This window comes from Polypterus senegalus, chromosome 13 (assembly GCF_016835505.1).
Source record: "Polypterus senegalus isolate Bchr_013 chromosome 13, ASM1683550v1, whole genome shotgun sequence".
Classification (NCBI taxonomy): domain Eukaryota; kingdom Metazoa; phylum Chordata; class Cladistia; order Polypteriformes; family Polypteridae; genus Polypterus; species Polypterus senegalus.
Window position 1 is genome coordinate 75,151,017 of NC_053166.1, and position 14,910 is coordinate 75,165,926.

At 38.2% G+C, this 14,910-nt stretch overlaps 1 protein-coding gene across 1 annotated transcript in view; it reads right to left on the reverse strand.

The window, feature by feature from the left end:
- Window positions 1–553: 553 nt before the first annotated feature.
- fam120c (family with sequence similarity 120C) overlaps window positions 554–14,910 on the reverse strand; it is a 61,183-nt gene continuing 46,826 nt past the window's right edge. Inside the window, exon 10 of the mRNA XM_039775370.1 lies at window positions 554–807. Coding sequence (XP_039631304.1) covers window positions 554–807 — 254 coding nt within the window. The remainder of the gene's footprint in view (window positions 808–14,910) is intronic.

Consider the following 14,910-nt stretch of genomic DNA (forward strand, 5'->3'; position numbering starts at 1 on the left):
ATTATTGTTTTAAATAAAAGCACTTTATGGAGTATATCCCCTGACCTTGAGAGATTTGTCCCTATTTGTCAGCTCATCTCGGTGACATTATTGACGGTGTTGGGTTCAAGGTTCCCGAACAGACTATGAGAGCATGGAAGAGAACCCGCATCGTGACACCCTCTTGTACTTGTCCAAGCTTTTCAGTATCCCTTCTACAACACCAGCCTCCACCTCTATAGCATCCTTATGGTATTGAATATTGAATTATATTGAATGGAAAGATTGGAGCAGTGATCAGTGCTATCACTCCACAGCAAACTACAGCAATCTACAACTTGTTCAGATGAAGGAGTCTAATGTTTGAAAGAGCACCCATTTGTAAAAAATATTTTTAAGGTCTGTCTGTAGTTACTGAAATCTCGCTAATGAAATGAATCAAAACTCATAACAAGAATTTACCTTCCCTATATATCTTTTATAGCAAACTATATTCCAAACCACTCTCTTTAAAAGCATAATGTATATAAATGGAAGCTTGTCTGCCTCTATGAATTGTTTCTGGCTCAGCTCCTTACCTCAATACACAGCACATCAAAAGTAAGTGTGTTGGCACATTGCTGGGGTTAAGCATTCCTGGTGTGTCAGATTTGAGGCAGGCCAGAAAAGCTCTCATACGGCGGTTCTTGTCTTCAACAGCACGGCCCAACCAAAGTTTCTTAAGATTCGGGCAGGTCCACTCCCTGAATGTCAATGCAGGAACCAGCTCAGGTGTCAGTGGAGATTTTGCCTTGCTGGCAGACCATTCTTTGATGAATACAGGAGGAACTGGGGACAAAAGGAATACATTTTGGTATTAATCAATAGAATCTAAAATGGTGGTAAACACTGACAGCAGTAGATCGTTTTATTAGATTTGCCGCTTTTTCAATTAAGAAAAATGCTGCTTTAGTTCTACTTTGCTAGATAATTCACAAAAAGAGATTACTACCATTTTCTGTACACAATACATTAGTAGCGTTTTCAATTAGATTTTCTCTATACTTTCTGATAGTGATTTTTGACACTTGCTTTAATGCAACAATATACTTTAAAACATACTTAAATGATTAAATGACTTAAGTAGAAACAGACATGAGAAACAGAACATAGATCTAATTTATAAGGTAAAAATCAAAGTTTAATAGGGTGAAAGCAAATCTAGAAAACATGTTTACCAAGCTAGGTCTGGGGGAAAAAAAATGATAAAATTCCTAAATCAAATGTCACACCGGATAAAAGGAGTTTACATTTGTTGCTAGACCACTTATTGCTGCACATCTTTAAAATTTTTTGGCTTATTGGCAACATTACTGCTATGATTTAACTTTGGTGATCTTTAAGGAAAACTTTAAGTGTCTACTTCACTTAAAGAAAATAATAATACTCCTCAAAGGAGCAAAACTTGTGCTTATATGATGAGGGACGTGACATGAGGTTTTCAGAGCACGGTATGTATGGCTCATGTGATTTTTAGTTAATGTATTATCAGTTTCATCTGCAATGATGCCGTCTAAAGGGGTGCTTGCTTTAATTTGAAAAAGTCATGCTTCATGAAGCAGGTGCTGCTACTAGTTAAAGAAATTTAAACCACTGACAGACTCTAAAAAGGGATGCTGGACGCATGTTAAAGTAATGTAAATACTGTACCTGACACTGGATTTCATCTTATTAGAGCAGACAGAGACCCAGTGTGATGTGCAAAAAAAGCAGGAGGTGGACTGGTCATGTATATTAATGAGGAATGTGTAAAAGGAAATGATTCATTCTATCACCAACACTTTAATGAGGACTCACTCCGATCCTGTTGCAAATACAGTATGTGGTGACTTCAACCATGTGAATTTGGAAGAAGCTATGACAAATTTCTGTCAGTTTGTGACCTGCTCTGTTCAAATGTTAAAAATACCTTTAGGCAAACCTGACCATAACCTGATTCAACTTGTTCCCTGCTGCAAGTCTGTTATTAGACGGAAACCTGTAGCCACCAAAACAGTGAGTAAGTAGAGCCTGGAGGATGAAATGACTCTGAATGACCGCTTCCAAATAACAGACTAGGCAATTATGTGCTAGACACATGGGGAAAATACAGAGGGACTCCATTCACTGCATCCCAGACTATATTAACTTCTATGTTGACACAGTGCTACCCAAAAAGACAAATCCAAACAACAATCCCTGGATTTACTAAGGAGCTAAAAGGTGTCCAGAATGAGAAAAAATGCATTCAAATTCAGTGGCAAAGAGGCTCTGAAGGATGTGCGGAGTATGCTAAAGTAAAAGCTGAGTGAAGGAAAGGAAAGTAAAACACACTCTAAATCAGAACATGAAGGATATCTGGAATGGACTAGGTATAATTACAGTACTTAAGCAATCCAGGGCTCAGGAGCTAGAAGGCGATATGGACAAAGCTAATGCCGTGAACAAAACATTTAATAGATGTTTCCATTCCACTGCCAACTTTTTCCAATGACCAGTCTCCCCACACCAATTCATACTTCATCAACAATTCCAACTACTTCATCTGGAATGGCCAGTGACAAGTCCACCTCTGACCATAAATCAGACTCTCCATAACTGAAGACCATGTACAGAGAAAACTGACAACCAGGTACACAGAGGAAAAGCTGTGGGACCAGATGGAGTAAGTTTGAATTATTAAGGCATGTGCTGACCAACTTTGTGGTGTCCTCTGTCGCCTTTTCAGTTCCATAAGGCTTCAGAAAGTTCTACTGCTGTGGAAAACATTCTGTATCATTCTTGCTCCAAAGAAGGCAAGTGCCTCTTCACCCAATGACTTGTGTGTCACATCATTAAGACCTTTAAGAGACTGGTCCTGGACTATACAAGTCCTGTTGTGGAAGACCACCTGCACCCACTAATATGCCTATCAGACAAAGATTGGCATGCAGGATGCAGTTATCTACAGTATATGCTCCACGAGGCCTACTCTCACCTGGGCAAAGCTGGCAGCACTGTGAGGATTATGTTTTTTGATTTCTCAAGCACCTTCATTACCATCTAACCATCCCTGTTAAGAGGTAACCTCAGAGATATGCAGGTGGATGGGCCTGTGTTGTCCTGGATAATGGACTGTTGGGCAGACTGCAGTTTGTGAACACCATATGGAACAGGCCTATCTCCTTTTCTCTTTACTCTGTACATTTCGGACTACAAATATAATTTTAGGTCATGCCACTTGCAGAAATTTACAGATGATTCTGCACTTATGGGGTATATTGATAAAGGGAATGAGACAGATTATCAGAAGTCAGATGGTGAACTTGGTTTCTTGGTGCAATGTGAACTGTCTGCATCTTATCAGCAAAACTAACTAACTGGTTATTCACTTCTAGGGCATAAAAGAGACTCCATATCCAGTCACTATTCAAGGAATAGATGTAGAGGTGATGTACTCCTACAAGTACTTGGGGGACCTTGGGGGTTGGAATGGTCTCAGATCACAGAGGAACGACATAATGAGAAAGACAGGCTCCTTTTCCTCTGGACGGAGGCTACATTCTTTAATGTGGGAAGTGATGTCCCTCACATCTTCTATTGCTCTGTGATAGTCAATGTGATTTTCCACACTGTGGTGTGCTGTTAACATTATTTAAAGAGAGGCTTGTCAAATCAACAAGCTAAAGGTCAAGCTCAGTTATAGGATACACTCTGGACTCCCCTGGAGGAAGTAGTGAAGGAGAGCATTAAAACCAAACCGTGTGCCCATTAGGAAACAATGCTGCACATCCTCTCTCTGACACAGTAACACTAAATAATTTCAGCTAACGAATTAGTCAGCAGAAGTGTGTCAAAATGCAATTAGGGCTCCTTTAGAGCAGCAATACATCTGCATAATGCCTAACTGTGACTGGGCTTACCTAGATAGAACTTTTCTTTCTTTTTAATTTTCTTGCTTTATAGTCATTCTGGTGTGTGTTGAAACAAAAGTGTGTCTTTAAATTTATTTATTTACTTATCTGCTTATGTGTTTATTTATTTAACGAGCCTATGTAAAAATCCAAATTTCTCCTTGGGGACAAATACATTTATCATTTTATATATGTATCGGTCTATATAAAACTATCTATCTATCTATACAGCAAATGCACAGAAAGTGGCTACCTCAATGCAATACATAAAAACATCATTTTTGATACATTAAAATATTTATAAAGAAATTAGTAATGAAGCTTATACAATGTAAAACTTGCACTCTGTGATTGAATGCTGAAGAATTATTCAAAACAACATATACTGAAATAAAATAATTGGAGGAAATCTCCACTTAACTCGCTTAACTAGACAGCTTGTACCCCCAACACTGAAACCAGCTGGGATTATACAAGACTAGTAAAATACCCGCGCTTCGCAGTGGAGAAGTAGTGTATAAAAGAAGTTATGAAAAAGAAAAGGGAACATTTTAAAAATAACGTAACGCTGGCATATTATATATATATATATATATATATATATACATACACACACAAACACACACACATACATATATACACACACATATATTATGGGGTGCCTAACAGGCAAATACATTGATTTTCTGAATATATAAAGTCGGCGTCAGAATACATAAAGTCAAAACTTGAATATATAAAGTCACTGTCGGAATATATAAAGTCAAATCTTGAATAAATAAAGTCAGCGTCAGAATATATAAAGTCAAACTTGTTTTTGAATATATATAGTGAAAGTTAAAATCTATTGATTGAAACGGCTCTGAACTGAACTAAGTTAACAAAAATGTATTCAGAAAAATAAATTAAAAAAAACACTGTTCGGTTAATGTTTTGAAAATGATGCATGTGCCCTGCCCAGGATTGGTTCCTGCCTTGCATCCAGTGTTGGCTGGGATTGGCTCCAGCAGACCCCCCGTGACCCTGTGGTCGGAATCAACGGGTTGGGAAATGGATGGATATTCCAGCGCTTACTTTATATATTCCGACGCTGACTATATATATTCAAGATTTGACTTTATATATTCCAGCGCTGAGTTTATATATTCCGAAATATTCCAACACCGTCTTTATATACTCAGGTTTTGACTTTATATATTTGGGAATGACTTTATATATTCAAGTTTTGACTTTATATATTCAGAAACAAGTTTTGACTTTATATATACGACGCGACTTTATATATTCAAGTTTTGACTGACTTTATATATACAAGTTTAGACTTTATATAGTTAAATTTAGTCATCATTGCATAACTTTTTCTTTACCATAGAAATTTAAAGACTAAATTCAACTTCCATTCCTACCAAAGATATTTCTGGCGACTAAATAGAACCTACTTATATCCAAATTCGAGCTATTGAGCTGTCGCCTGCCTGCCTGAATAAGTCACCCTTGCTTCGCTCTTACTTTTTTACCGTTCATTTAATCATGGCTAGTGGCGGAAAATTTATAAAATGCAAGGAGGATTACACTGAGTATGGCTTTACAAAAAGAATTATTGATGGCATTTCGATTATTCATAAAGCTTGAATTGGTGATCTGTTTTTCTGTGTTAACCTCATATTTTTCCATACTTCTTCTCAAACCAAGGGGGTGCGAGGGTAAAATGAATCGGGAAGCTGATCAATGTAATCGGTGTACCAGGAAATCATGCATTGACAGAAGTTCCCCTTTGCATGGAATTGAAAGTGTGATTAAATGCATTATTTTTTTAACGCATTATGGAGCACATGCATCGAAGCTTCTCAGCTGTGCTTGTGCTAAGAAAAGGAAACATTTTAAAAATAACGTAACACGATTGTCAATGTAACCTTTTGTAAGTAGGATTCAGTGTGGAGAAACTCTAGAGACAGCGTGTGTATTAACTTGTGGATTTTTCTGTGAGTATTTGGTAGCAGTGTCACAAAGTCACTTCCGTAAGACTGCGTTAGCTCAGAGCGAAATGAGATGAATGGGAGGGGAGATGATGACGTGACTCCCCCACCCGCCTTAACTGTCAATCCCCCACAAACACAGTCTCTCGGAATTTGCATAAGCACAGCCCTTTACCTGCAATTTTAACTTAGTTACAAAGTGATCAAAACTCTCGTTTATATCCTGCGTCCTCTCATTAAACTTGTATCCCGCATTACCGTGGGCATGACAAACGCCAGCGCAGCCTGTCTATGAACTTAATTTAAACTTTAGGTTTACACCGTGCTTTGTTTCCGAAGTAGCAGCACTCATGAATATGGTTGTATATGTCACTCGCTCGCTTCTTATTGTTTCGCTGCCTTTTCAATTATATAATGCATGTTTTCTTCAGCGCTTTTTGGAGCTCTTCCTGGTTTTCTACGTACTGCGTTGACAGTCAGTTCACGTGATTGCGTGGGAGGCGTAATGATGTCACACAAAACTCCGCCCCCCACGGCTTTCGAGCTCAACTCCATTACAGTATATGGAGAAAATAGCTTCCAGTTATGACCATTATGCGTAGAATTTCAAAATGAAACCTGCCCAACTTTTGTAAGGAAGCTGTAAGGAATGAGCCTGCCAAATTTCAGCCATCTACCTACACGGTAAGTTGGAGAATTAGTGAGGAGTCAGTGAGTCAGTCAGTCAGTCAGTGAGGGCTTTGCCTTTTATTAGTATATATATATATATATATATATATATATATATATATATATATATATATATATATATATATATATATATATATATTTATATTGTGAGCTGGAGGGCTGATCGCACCCCAAATAGAGACAAACGCCGCTGGGAAAACCACAAAGACTGAAACACTGACTACCCTCACATTGCTCCTTATCCTTGCACTATAACACGTAATACAAGCCTCGCACAGTACTCCACCGACTTAAAAGCCGTGTACAACGCCTGTCAGATTTGGAATTGATTGTTTGCTTTCATCTCTCTCTCGCTCTGCTCCTAGCGGAACTGTCATCTCTGACTTGTCATGGAGCAGGTTTAAGCTCATGTGTTTGCAGTGTTTGAATAAAAATCCTTCTTGTTTCTACAACCTCCTGTGTCTCTGTGCAAATCTGTGACCCAAGCGTGACAATATATATACATATACATATACATACATACATATACATACATACATACATACACATATATATATATATATATATATATATATGTATAGCGCAAAATCCCCGCGCATCGCAGCAACGAAAAACTACTTTTACATTTTTATTAAGAAGAAAAGAAAACATTTTTAAACTGAGGGAAAATATAACAATAACTATCTGTTAGGGATCTCTTTGTATACCACGTTGTCAGTTCAGCACTCCGGTTGTAATATGACCAAGCTGTGCACTGAGATTACTTGAAGAATACTGAGAATGCAACGTATAGTTGTCCAGGAGAAACATGTTGCCTCAAATCAAGGGTCTATCCCTGAGACTTATTGTCATCGCAAAGCAGAGCCTTACTGGAAATTTGAGGCAATTGAACTGAAATGGGAGATCAGAGGGTATAATGGTGATGCGAGGAATACATTCAGAGTGTGGCGCTCTGCTGTTTTTTTGTGTAGCTGCCTTCACACAGCTTCTCCGCTGCTTTATAAACGAACGCCATATAAGGCCGTCATTTCTCCGTGCTTCGCGGTTCTGTACTGTTTTATTGTTCGTTTATTACGATTGTTATTGTTCTTGTGTAGCTATTCGAGACTTACTTTACTGTTCAGGTATCCATTTCCTTTATTTAATCCGCGGCTTGTACGCTATTTGTTGTTCGTTTATTACGATTAGAGATATTTATTGATTCCCTTCTTTAGCTGACTGCCAGCTCATATAAGGCGCTCCGCTGGTTTTTTGTGAAGCAGCCTTTACACAGCTTCTCCGCTGTTTTATAAACGAACGACACATAAAGCCATCCTTTTTCCTTGCTTTGCCAAGGAAGCTGCCTTTTTATTTAATACACGTGTTCTTTGCTGTTTTATTGTTCGTTTATTACGATTATTATAGTTCTCTTCATATATCACGTTGTCAGTTCAGCACTCTGGTTGTAATATGACGAAGCTACGCGAGCTCACTCTTGAGAATGCAACGTATAGTTGTCCAGGAGAAAAGCAATCTTGCCTGAAATCAATGGCAACCTTTTGTACGGTCTGTCCCTGAGACTTATTACTTGTCATCGCGCAGCAGAGCCTTACTGAAAATTGGAGGCATCTGAATTGAAATGGGAGATCAGAGGGTATAACGGGGATGCGAGGAATACATTGAGTGTGGAGAAACTCTAGAGACAGCGTGTGTATTAACTTGTGGATTTTTCTGTGAGTATTTGGTGGCAGCGTGATGAAGTTGCTTCCGCAAGACCGCGTTAGCTGTGGAGCTCAGCTCGGAGCATATTCTTTTCCTACGTTGTCAATTGTGTAATGAGTTTTTTGAACAGGTTTGATACATTTAAGTGATCACTCGTACTGCGTTCAGTCAGTTCACGTGAGCTGCTCTCTTGTGTGATGTTGCGATGTCCACGGCTTTATTTAATGTTAGCTAAGACCCGCACTTAAAAGTTTCTCGCTACAGCAATTTTAACTCCGTTAAAAAGTGATCCAAAGTCTCGTTTATACCTCGTGTCTTCTCATTAAACTTGTACCTCACGAATAAAGTATTCAGCGTTTTTCTTCAGTGCTCTTTGGGAGCTCTTCCTTCTTTTCTACGTACTGCGTTCACAGTCAGTTGACGTGATTACGTGAGAGGCGTGTTGATGTGACATGCAGCTCCGCTCCCCACGGCCATCGAGCTAAAGTCCATTACAGTATATTAAGAAAAATAGGTTCCAGTTATGACCATTACGCGTAGAATTTCGAAATGAAACCTGCCCAACTTGTGTAACCAAGCTGTAAGGAATGAGCCTGCCAAATTTCAGCCTTCTACCTACATGGGAAGTGAGGAGTCAGTGAGGGCTTTGCCTTTTATTAGTATAGATTTAACTCGAAGGCAAGAATTACACACATCTCAGACCCATCATTCTTACAGAAAAGTTTGACTAACTGCTTCAAATTAGTCATTGAGATATATGGTGATTATGATGCTTCTTTTGAGGCAGGCAGGACTAGGGAGCCCCAGAGGTCCACCTTTAAAACACCTGAAAAGGGATGCTGTAATGACAGGAAAATCAGTTACTAGGAGAAATAGGCAGGTTAACAGCACTGAATGTGCAATGCTGCCTCCTCACTGAACAACAAAAGTGGTCAACTCTAAATACAATGATATCCTGATATTTGGGTAATGATACAATATGATTTTTAATGTTTTACAATATATAAAGGATTGTAATTTAATTCAGCAATAGAGTCCAAATCATTTTTTTATTTGCCCGCAGTATAGTGGAAATTGGTTTGAAGCATCTTTCAATTCTACAGAAATTGGTAATATTTCCTTTATCAGTGATAATGTAAAGTAATTGGCATATTACCGATTTTGGTTTTATTATACTACTGGCTTTAAAATGATCATTTTAAAGACAGTTTTTACTGTCAGCAGTCCTCATTTAGCTACCTCATTTTATGCATAATCTGAGGTGGCTGAAGAACTGATGCACATTGTTTAAAATAATGAGGTGCAATTTATATACAGTATAAAAAATTATATATGAAAATATATGCTGTATAATCAGGTCGCCTGTATCACTTTTTGCTTCCAGTATACAGTGGAGAAATGAGGGAAATGCAGTTGAGTTTAGTTATTCCCTGACCAAATGCTCCTGCCTAAAGCACCGAATTGGCATCCCATGCTGCACATTCTCCTTCTGACCTCCAAATGTGAAAAAGAACCACTATCATAAAGATTAACATGAAAAACTATAAACATATTTAAACTACATTGCCCTACAAAATGTTGTGAGATGACATATTTTTCCTTGATGTATTCCTCTCTGCTCCATAGTTTAAAATTACAAATCAAACAATTCAGACATGAATAAAGCACACACTGCAGACTTTAAGGATATTTTCACACATTTCGGCCACACCTTGTAGAAATGACAAAATTTTTTATACATGGTCTCCTCACTAAAGGCACCATAATGTTTTGGCCATGGCAATTACAGCAGTCATAATTAGTACATTGTTGCATAGTTCTTGCATGCAATGACTGCTTAAAGTCTGCAATTCATAGACATCACCAAGTGCTAAGTATCTCCTCTAATAATGCTCTGCCAAGCCATCTTCAGATCCTGCTTGTTGCTGGGGTGTGTCCCCTTAAGCTTTCTCTTCAGCATATGGAAGACATGCTCAATTCAATTTAAATCAGTGGACAGGCTTGGCCACTCATGAGGCGATACTCATGTGTCGCCTCAGCAATACGTTTAGGATCATTATCTTGTAGGATGAAGTCCAATGAGTTTTAAGGCATTTACTGGACCTTCAGCAGATGTTTCTGTACACCTCAGAACTCCGGTCACCGGTTATATCATCACTGAAGAGAAGTGAGTGTGTTCCTGTGGCAGCCATACATGCCGAAGCTATAACACCTCCACCTCCATGTTTGGATGAGGTGGTATGCTTTGGATCTTGGGCAGCTCCTTTTCCTCTCCACACTTTGCTCTTGCCATCACTCTGATACAGGTTCATCTGTATCTCATCTGCCCACAAGACCTTTTTCCAGAATTCTGCAGTTCTTTTAAGTACTTTTTCACAAACATCCTCTTTTGTGGCTAGTGGTTTGCATCTTGCAGTGTGGCCTTTATTTTTGTTAATGAAGACTTCTGTGGATAGTCGTCTGTGACACACACATCCGCCTGATCTGTCGGAGAGGCAATTGGGGCTTTTTCTTTACCAGAGCGAGGATTCTACAGTCTTCAACAGTGGATGTCTTCCTTGACCAACCAGTCTCTTTCCAATTACTGTGCACACCTATGCATTATTTCTTCATAATGACATTCCAGACATTTGATTTAGTCTCCAATGGTTTTACTGTTGTTTTTTAGTGTATCGATTACTTATTTGTCTTTCATTGGCACAGCTCTTGTTCTCATGTCGAACAATGGCATGTAAAAACTACAAATGTAGTCTGTATATAGAAGCAAGCCGTAGTATCTTAGGCCTGCACTAATGAAGGAATGAAGCACGCTTGAGTAATCACAAGCATCTATGACACCAATTGTCCAAAACGTTATGGTGCCCTGACATGGGGAGACCATGTAGAAAAGTTGTTAGCATTTCTACAAGAAGTGACCAAACTGTATGAAAATATCCTTAAAGTCCGTAAATATCCTTAAATTTGAATTGTTTGATTTGTAATTTGGGGAGCAGTGGGTTAACTTACAGAAAAATGCGTCTCTGTACCAAACATTACGGAGGGCACTGTATGTCTGAACATTACTCAAATATTTGCTTACTTTTAATCTAAATATCCAAACCTTAACTTTTGGCTGATTTGAGAACCCTAGGCAATACTAATTTTACATGGAATACATTTTTATGTGTATCATAAAGACCACAATAACAGAAAGGTGATATACCATGACAAAAACTACAGCAGCATATATCAATTTTTCCACTCATCAATAAGATAGACTAGTGGTTATGTTAAATAAGACCACAAAACCGTGGTTGTCATTCATTCAAATTGGAACAAAAGGTAAAGTTAATGGAAATTGACAAGATCATTTTCTAAGAGACTCTGCTTGTGCTACATGCCAATACAAGATAAGATAACAGGTTCTGGGGGCACTAAACACCTTTATTACAAACAGAACCTGTATTGCTGGGATTTCCCTAAATCTAAATTGAAACACACTAACATACTGGAAAACCACATGTGAAGGTTGTTATATAATGGTTTAAAGAAGGGAACGGTAGAGAGTTTAAGGCAAGAATGCTTAATACAAGAAATTATAAAAAATAAAGCCAGCAGAACTGTTTGTGAACGGATGGATGACATTGCAAGAACAACAGAAACTTGAATAAATCCAGGAATTAAAATTAAAATGAAAGACTGAAAAAAGTGAAGGTGAGATTGAAAGGCCAGATACTTAGGTGAGTTGTTCTATTTCACAATTGTTACTTGTTCAGTCTGTTGCATGTTTATATGTAATACCGTAGATCCCGGAATACAGGCCGACCCGGTATATTAGCCGAACCCCTTCTCTACCTACTAAATTACATGTATTTGCCGATGACGGTATTTAAGCCGACCCCTTCTCCAAGCAAAATTTTCTAAATTTCCTTAAAAGTGTCTCTTCGGGTATATTTATAATGTTTATTGGCGAGAATTTGAGACTGCCGGCATTTTTGATACATAATATAATGTGCATAATTTACCAAAACACCAATCATTTTTCTAATGTACTAACCAAAAAGTTATAAAAAGTGTCAAGCCTACTTCGATTAAGCTAGGAGCATGGCGGCACGCATGGTCGCAGCGGCTCAGGGCTCTTGTTTTCAGTGCACTTTTTTGTTGTTTTTGTACTTTTTTTTTTGTCCTTGTTTGTGCACGATCGGTTTGGCGAACATCCGCTACACCATTCAGAACCTTATAGACATCGGTGTCCAGAGCCAGACATCTGTTTCGAGCGTTTTTCATCACACGCACAACATCCCAGACAACATAGCGAGACCAGCGGGCTCTCCATGGATTGTTGTCGGGTCTAGGAGACAACACAGACGGAGGAGGAAAAGAAAGCAGAAGTGGGGCCGCAGATCCGGGGTTATGCTAAAGCTAAAAAACAACCATACAAGCCCTGTACAGAACTTTTTTCTGCACTGAAGGAGCTGCTTTTAATCTCATTGTAGATGCGTATAGTGACAATAAAAGGCATTCTATTCTAGAAACAATTTCATACTGTACTCACCATTTAATTTGACATCTTTGGGCTGCAGAAAGGGAGGAGATATTTCCACACAATGTCCATCTTCGTTTCGATTGCGATCGCTTACTTTTACCTCCTCTTCCTTCCTTAGCAATTATGTGTCTTGCTTGCATGGTCTTAATGAATTATATATATAGGTAAATCACTGCAATGCCGGAAATTACATCCACAAACACATGTATCTGGGCTCTGACTGACGCTACTAACGCTCTCGGTTGTTTGTTTACAATCGCGCAAGCGGATACATGTGACCGCATCCGTTTCGTAACGCAAGATGTTGATTGTAAATCAAAACAAAAAATTTCATTTTAAACTTCCTGATAATTTATTATAAATTTTATTAATAAAATCAACAACTAAAACACTTTTTTGAATAAATTCTTTATTTAATTTAAAGTACCGGCATGCAAAGTTACTTCTTCATCTGAAAGATGGCTGTGGTTTCGTCATTATTTACTTCCGTATTCATCGGCAAAACCGGCATTGCGCTGGAAATCTTGAATCTGAAACGATACTCGTTGTATAAACCGACCCCCAAACTCCAAGCCAAAAATCTAGGACGAAATTCTCGGCTTATATAAAACGGGATCTACGGTATTTATAATTTTTTAATTAGATATGGTTGCACAAGTGGTGATATGTACTGGTGTTTTATCATCATTGTGTTGGTTAGTAATTTATGTCGTCTTCTTCTTTAGCCATTTCTTTTTTTCTGGAGGTCACTATTTTTGACTAAACACCTACTGTGTCACTACACATTGTACTGTATTGCTATAGTTTTGTTCGAGAGGGACAATCTTTCCATTATACTGATAAGGCCTAGTGAGAAAGTGAATTCAATAAATCGAGGGATTTTAAGTGCAAACGCTGCTTCAAGGTAATTAACATCTTAATAACGATGAATGGGTTAGTCTTGAAAGCTGCAACAATAAAGGTATTACAGTGAAATACTGTTACAAAACACTGTGCATACACAGTAAGGACAAGGTTTTAAAGCAGCTCTGAATAGGAAGGGCTCAGAGTGTATGCAGTGTTATATCCTGGTGCTGTGTTCAGCCCAGTTTTGCCTAGAGATGCTTTTCATCTCCTTGTCGCAGTTCTTACTTGGACATAATTTTAGTATAGCAGTGGGCAAATATTGGTGTATTACATAGAGGCAAATCTTGCATTAAGATTAAAATCAACTCATCAATGTCCAATCATCTACATCTCAATTTACCACGTAAATATAAACTCTGAAATCTAAATTCATAAGAGAAAAATGAGAAGTCATGAAATTATGAAATGTCTGACATCCTGAGATAAAACAACCAACCATACAAAAACAAGAGTGGAAGTTGACGAGAGCAAAAGGTCTTATAGTATTCAGGTAAGGTGGTGAGAAGGCACAGTTGTCAGTGTTGCTGCCTCTTCGCTCCAAAAACTTGTCTTCTAATCTGAGTCAGTCACAGCATAGTGAGCAAAGTTAGCAACTTTCAAGTGTGAGTTTGTGCATTAATGTGCACTGAAATGGACAGGTGTAGCATTGACAGATTATTTCTCTATTGGGTGTGATGCTGTCAGGATAAGCTCCATGACTGTAAATTGATATATAACACAGAGAGACCAAGGATGGGATTTCCTGTCTCTGAAATCAGCAAAAACTAAACAATTTAGCTTAAAATGTTGGCTTTGAGGAGATGCAAAATGTGTAAATACAACTATGTTTTAGCAGAGATGGGTCAGGCAGGAAAAGAAACTTTCATAAAATACAGGTAATCCCAAAATAAGAGGGTTCACATTTTATGAGAGGTATCACCTAAGAAAGCTTTTTGAATTATAAGTCATCATCTTTTACAGTTATGAGAATCAAGGTGGCAGATTATTTTCAGAGTGGCAGACAGCTATGTAAGGTAAAGATACAAGAAACCAGGGATAACAGCATCTTATTCTTTCAAGCAAATAATCCACAGTTGTTTCCAATGTTGCTACTACATCTGGGACTACTGCAATGGAAGGGAAAAGGTCAGAAGACACAGAAAATCCAGCAATGGAGTAGAAGAAATCTATGCCTCTTTCTCTACGTATTTTCCTTCTCCAAAAGCCCTTGAGACCTGCCACC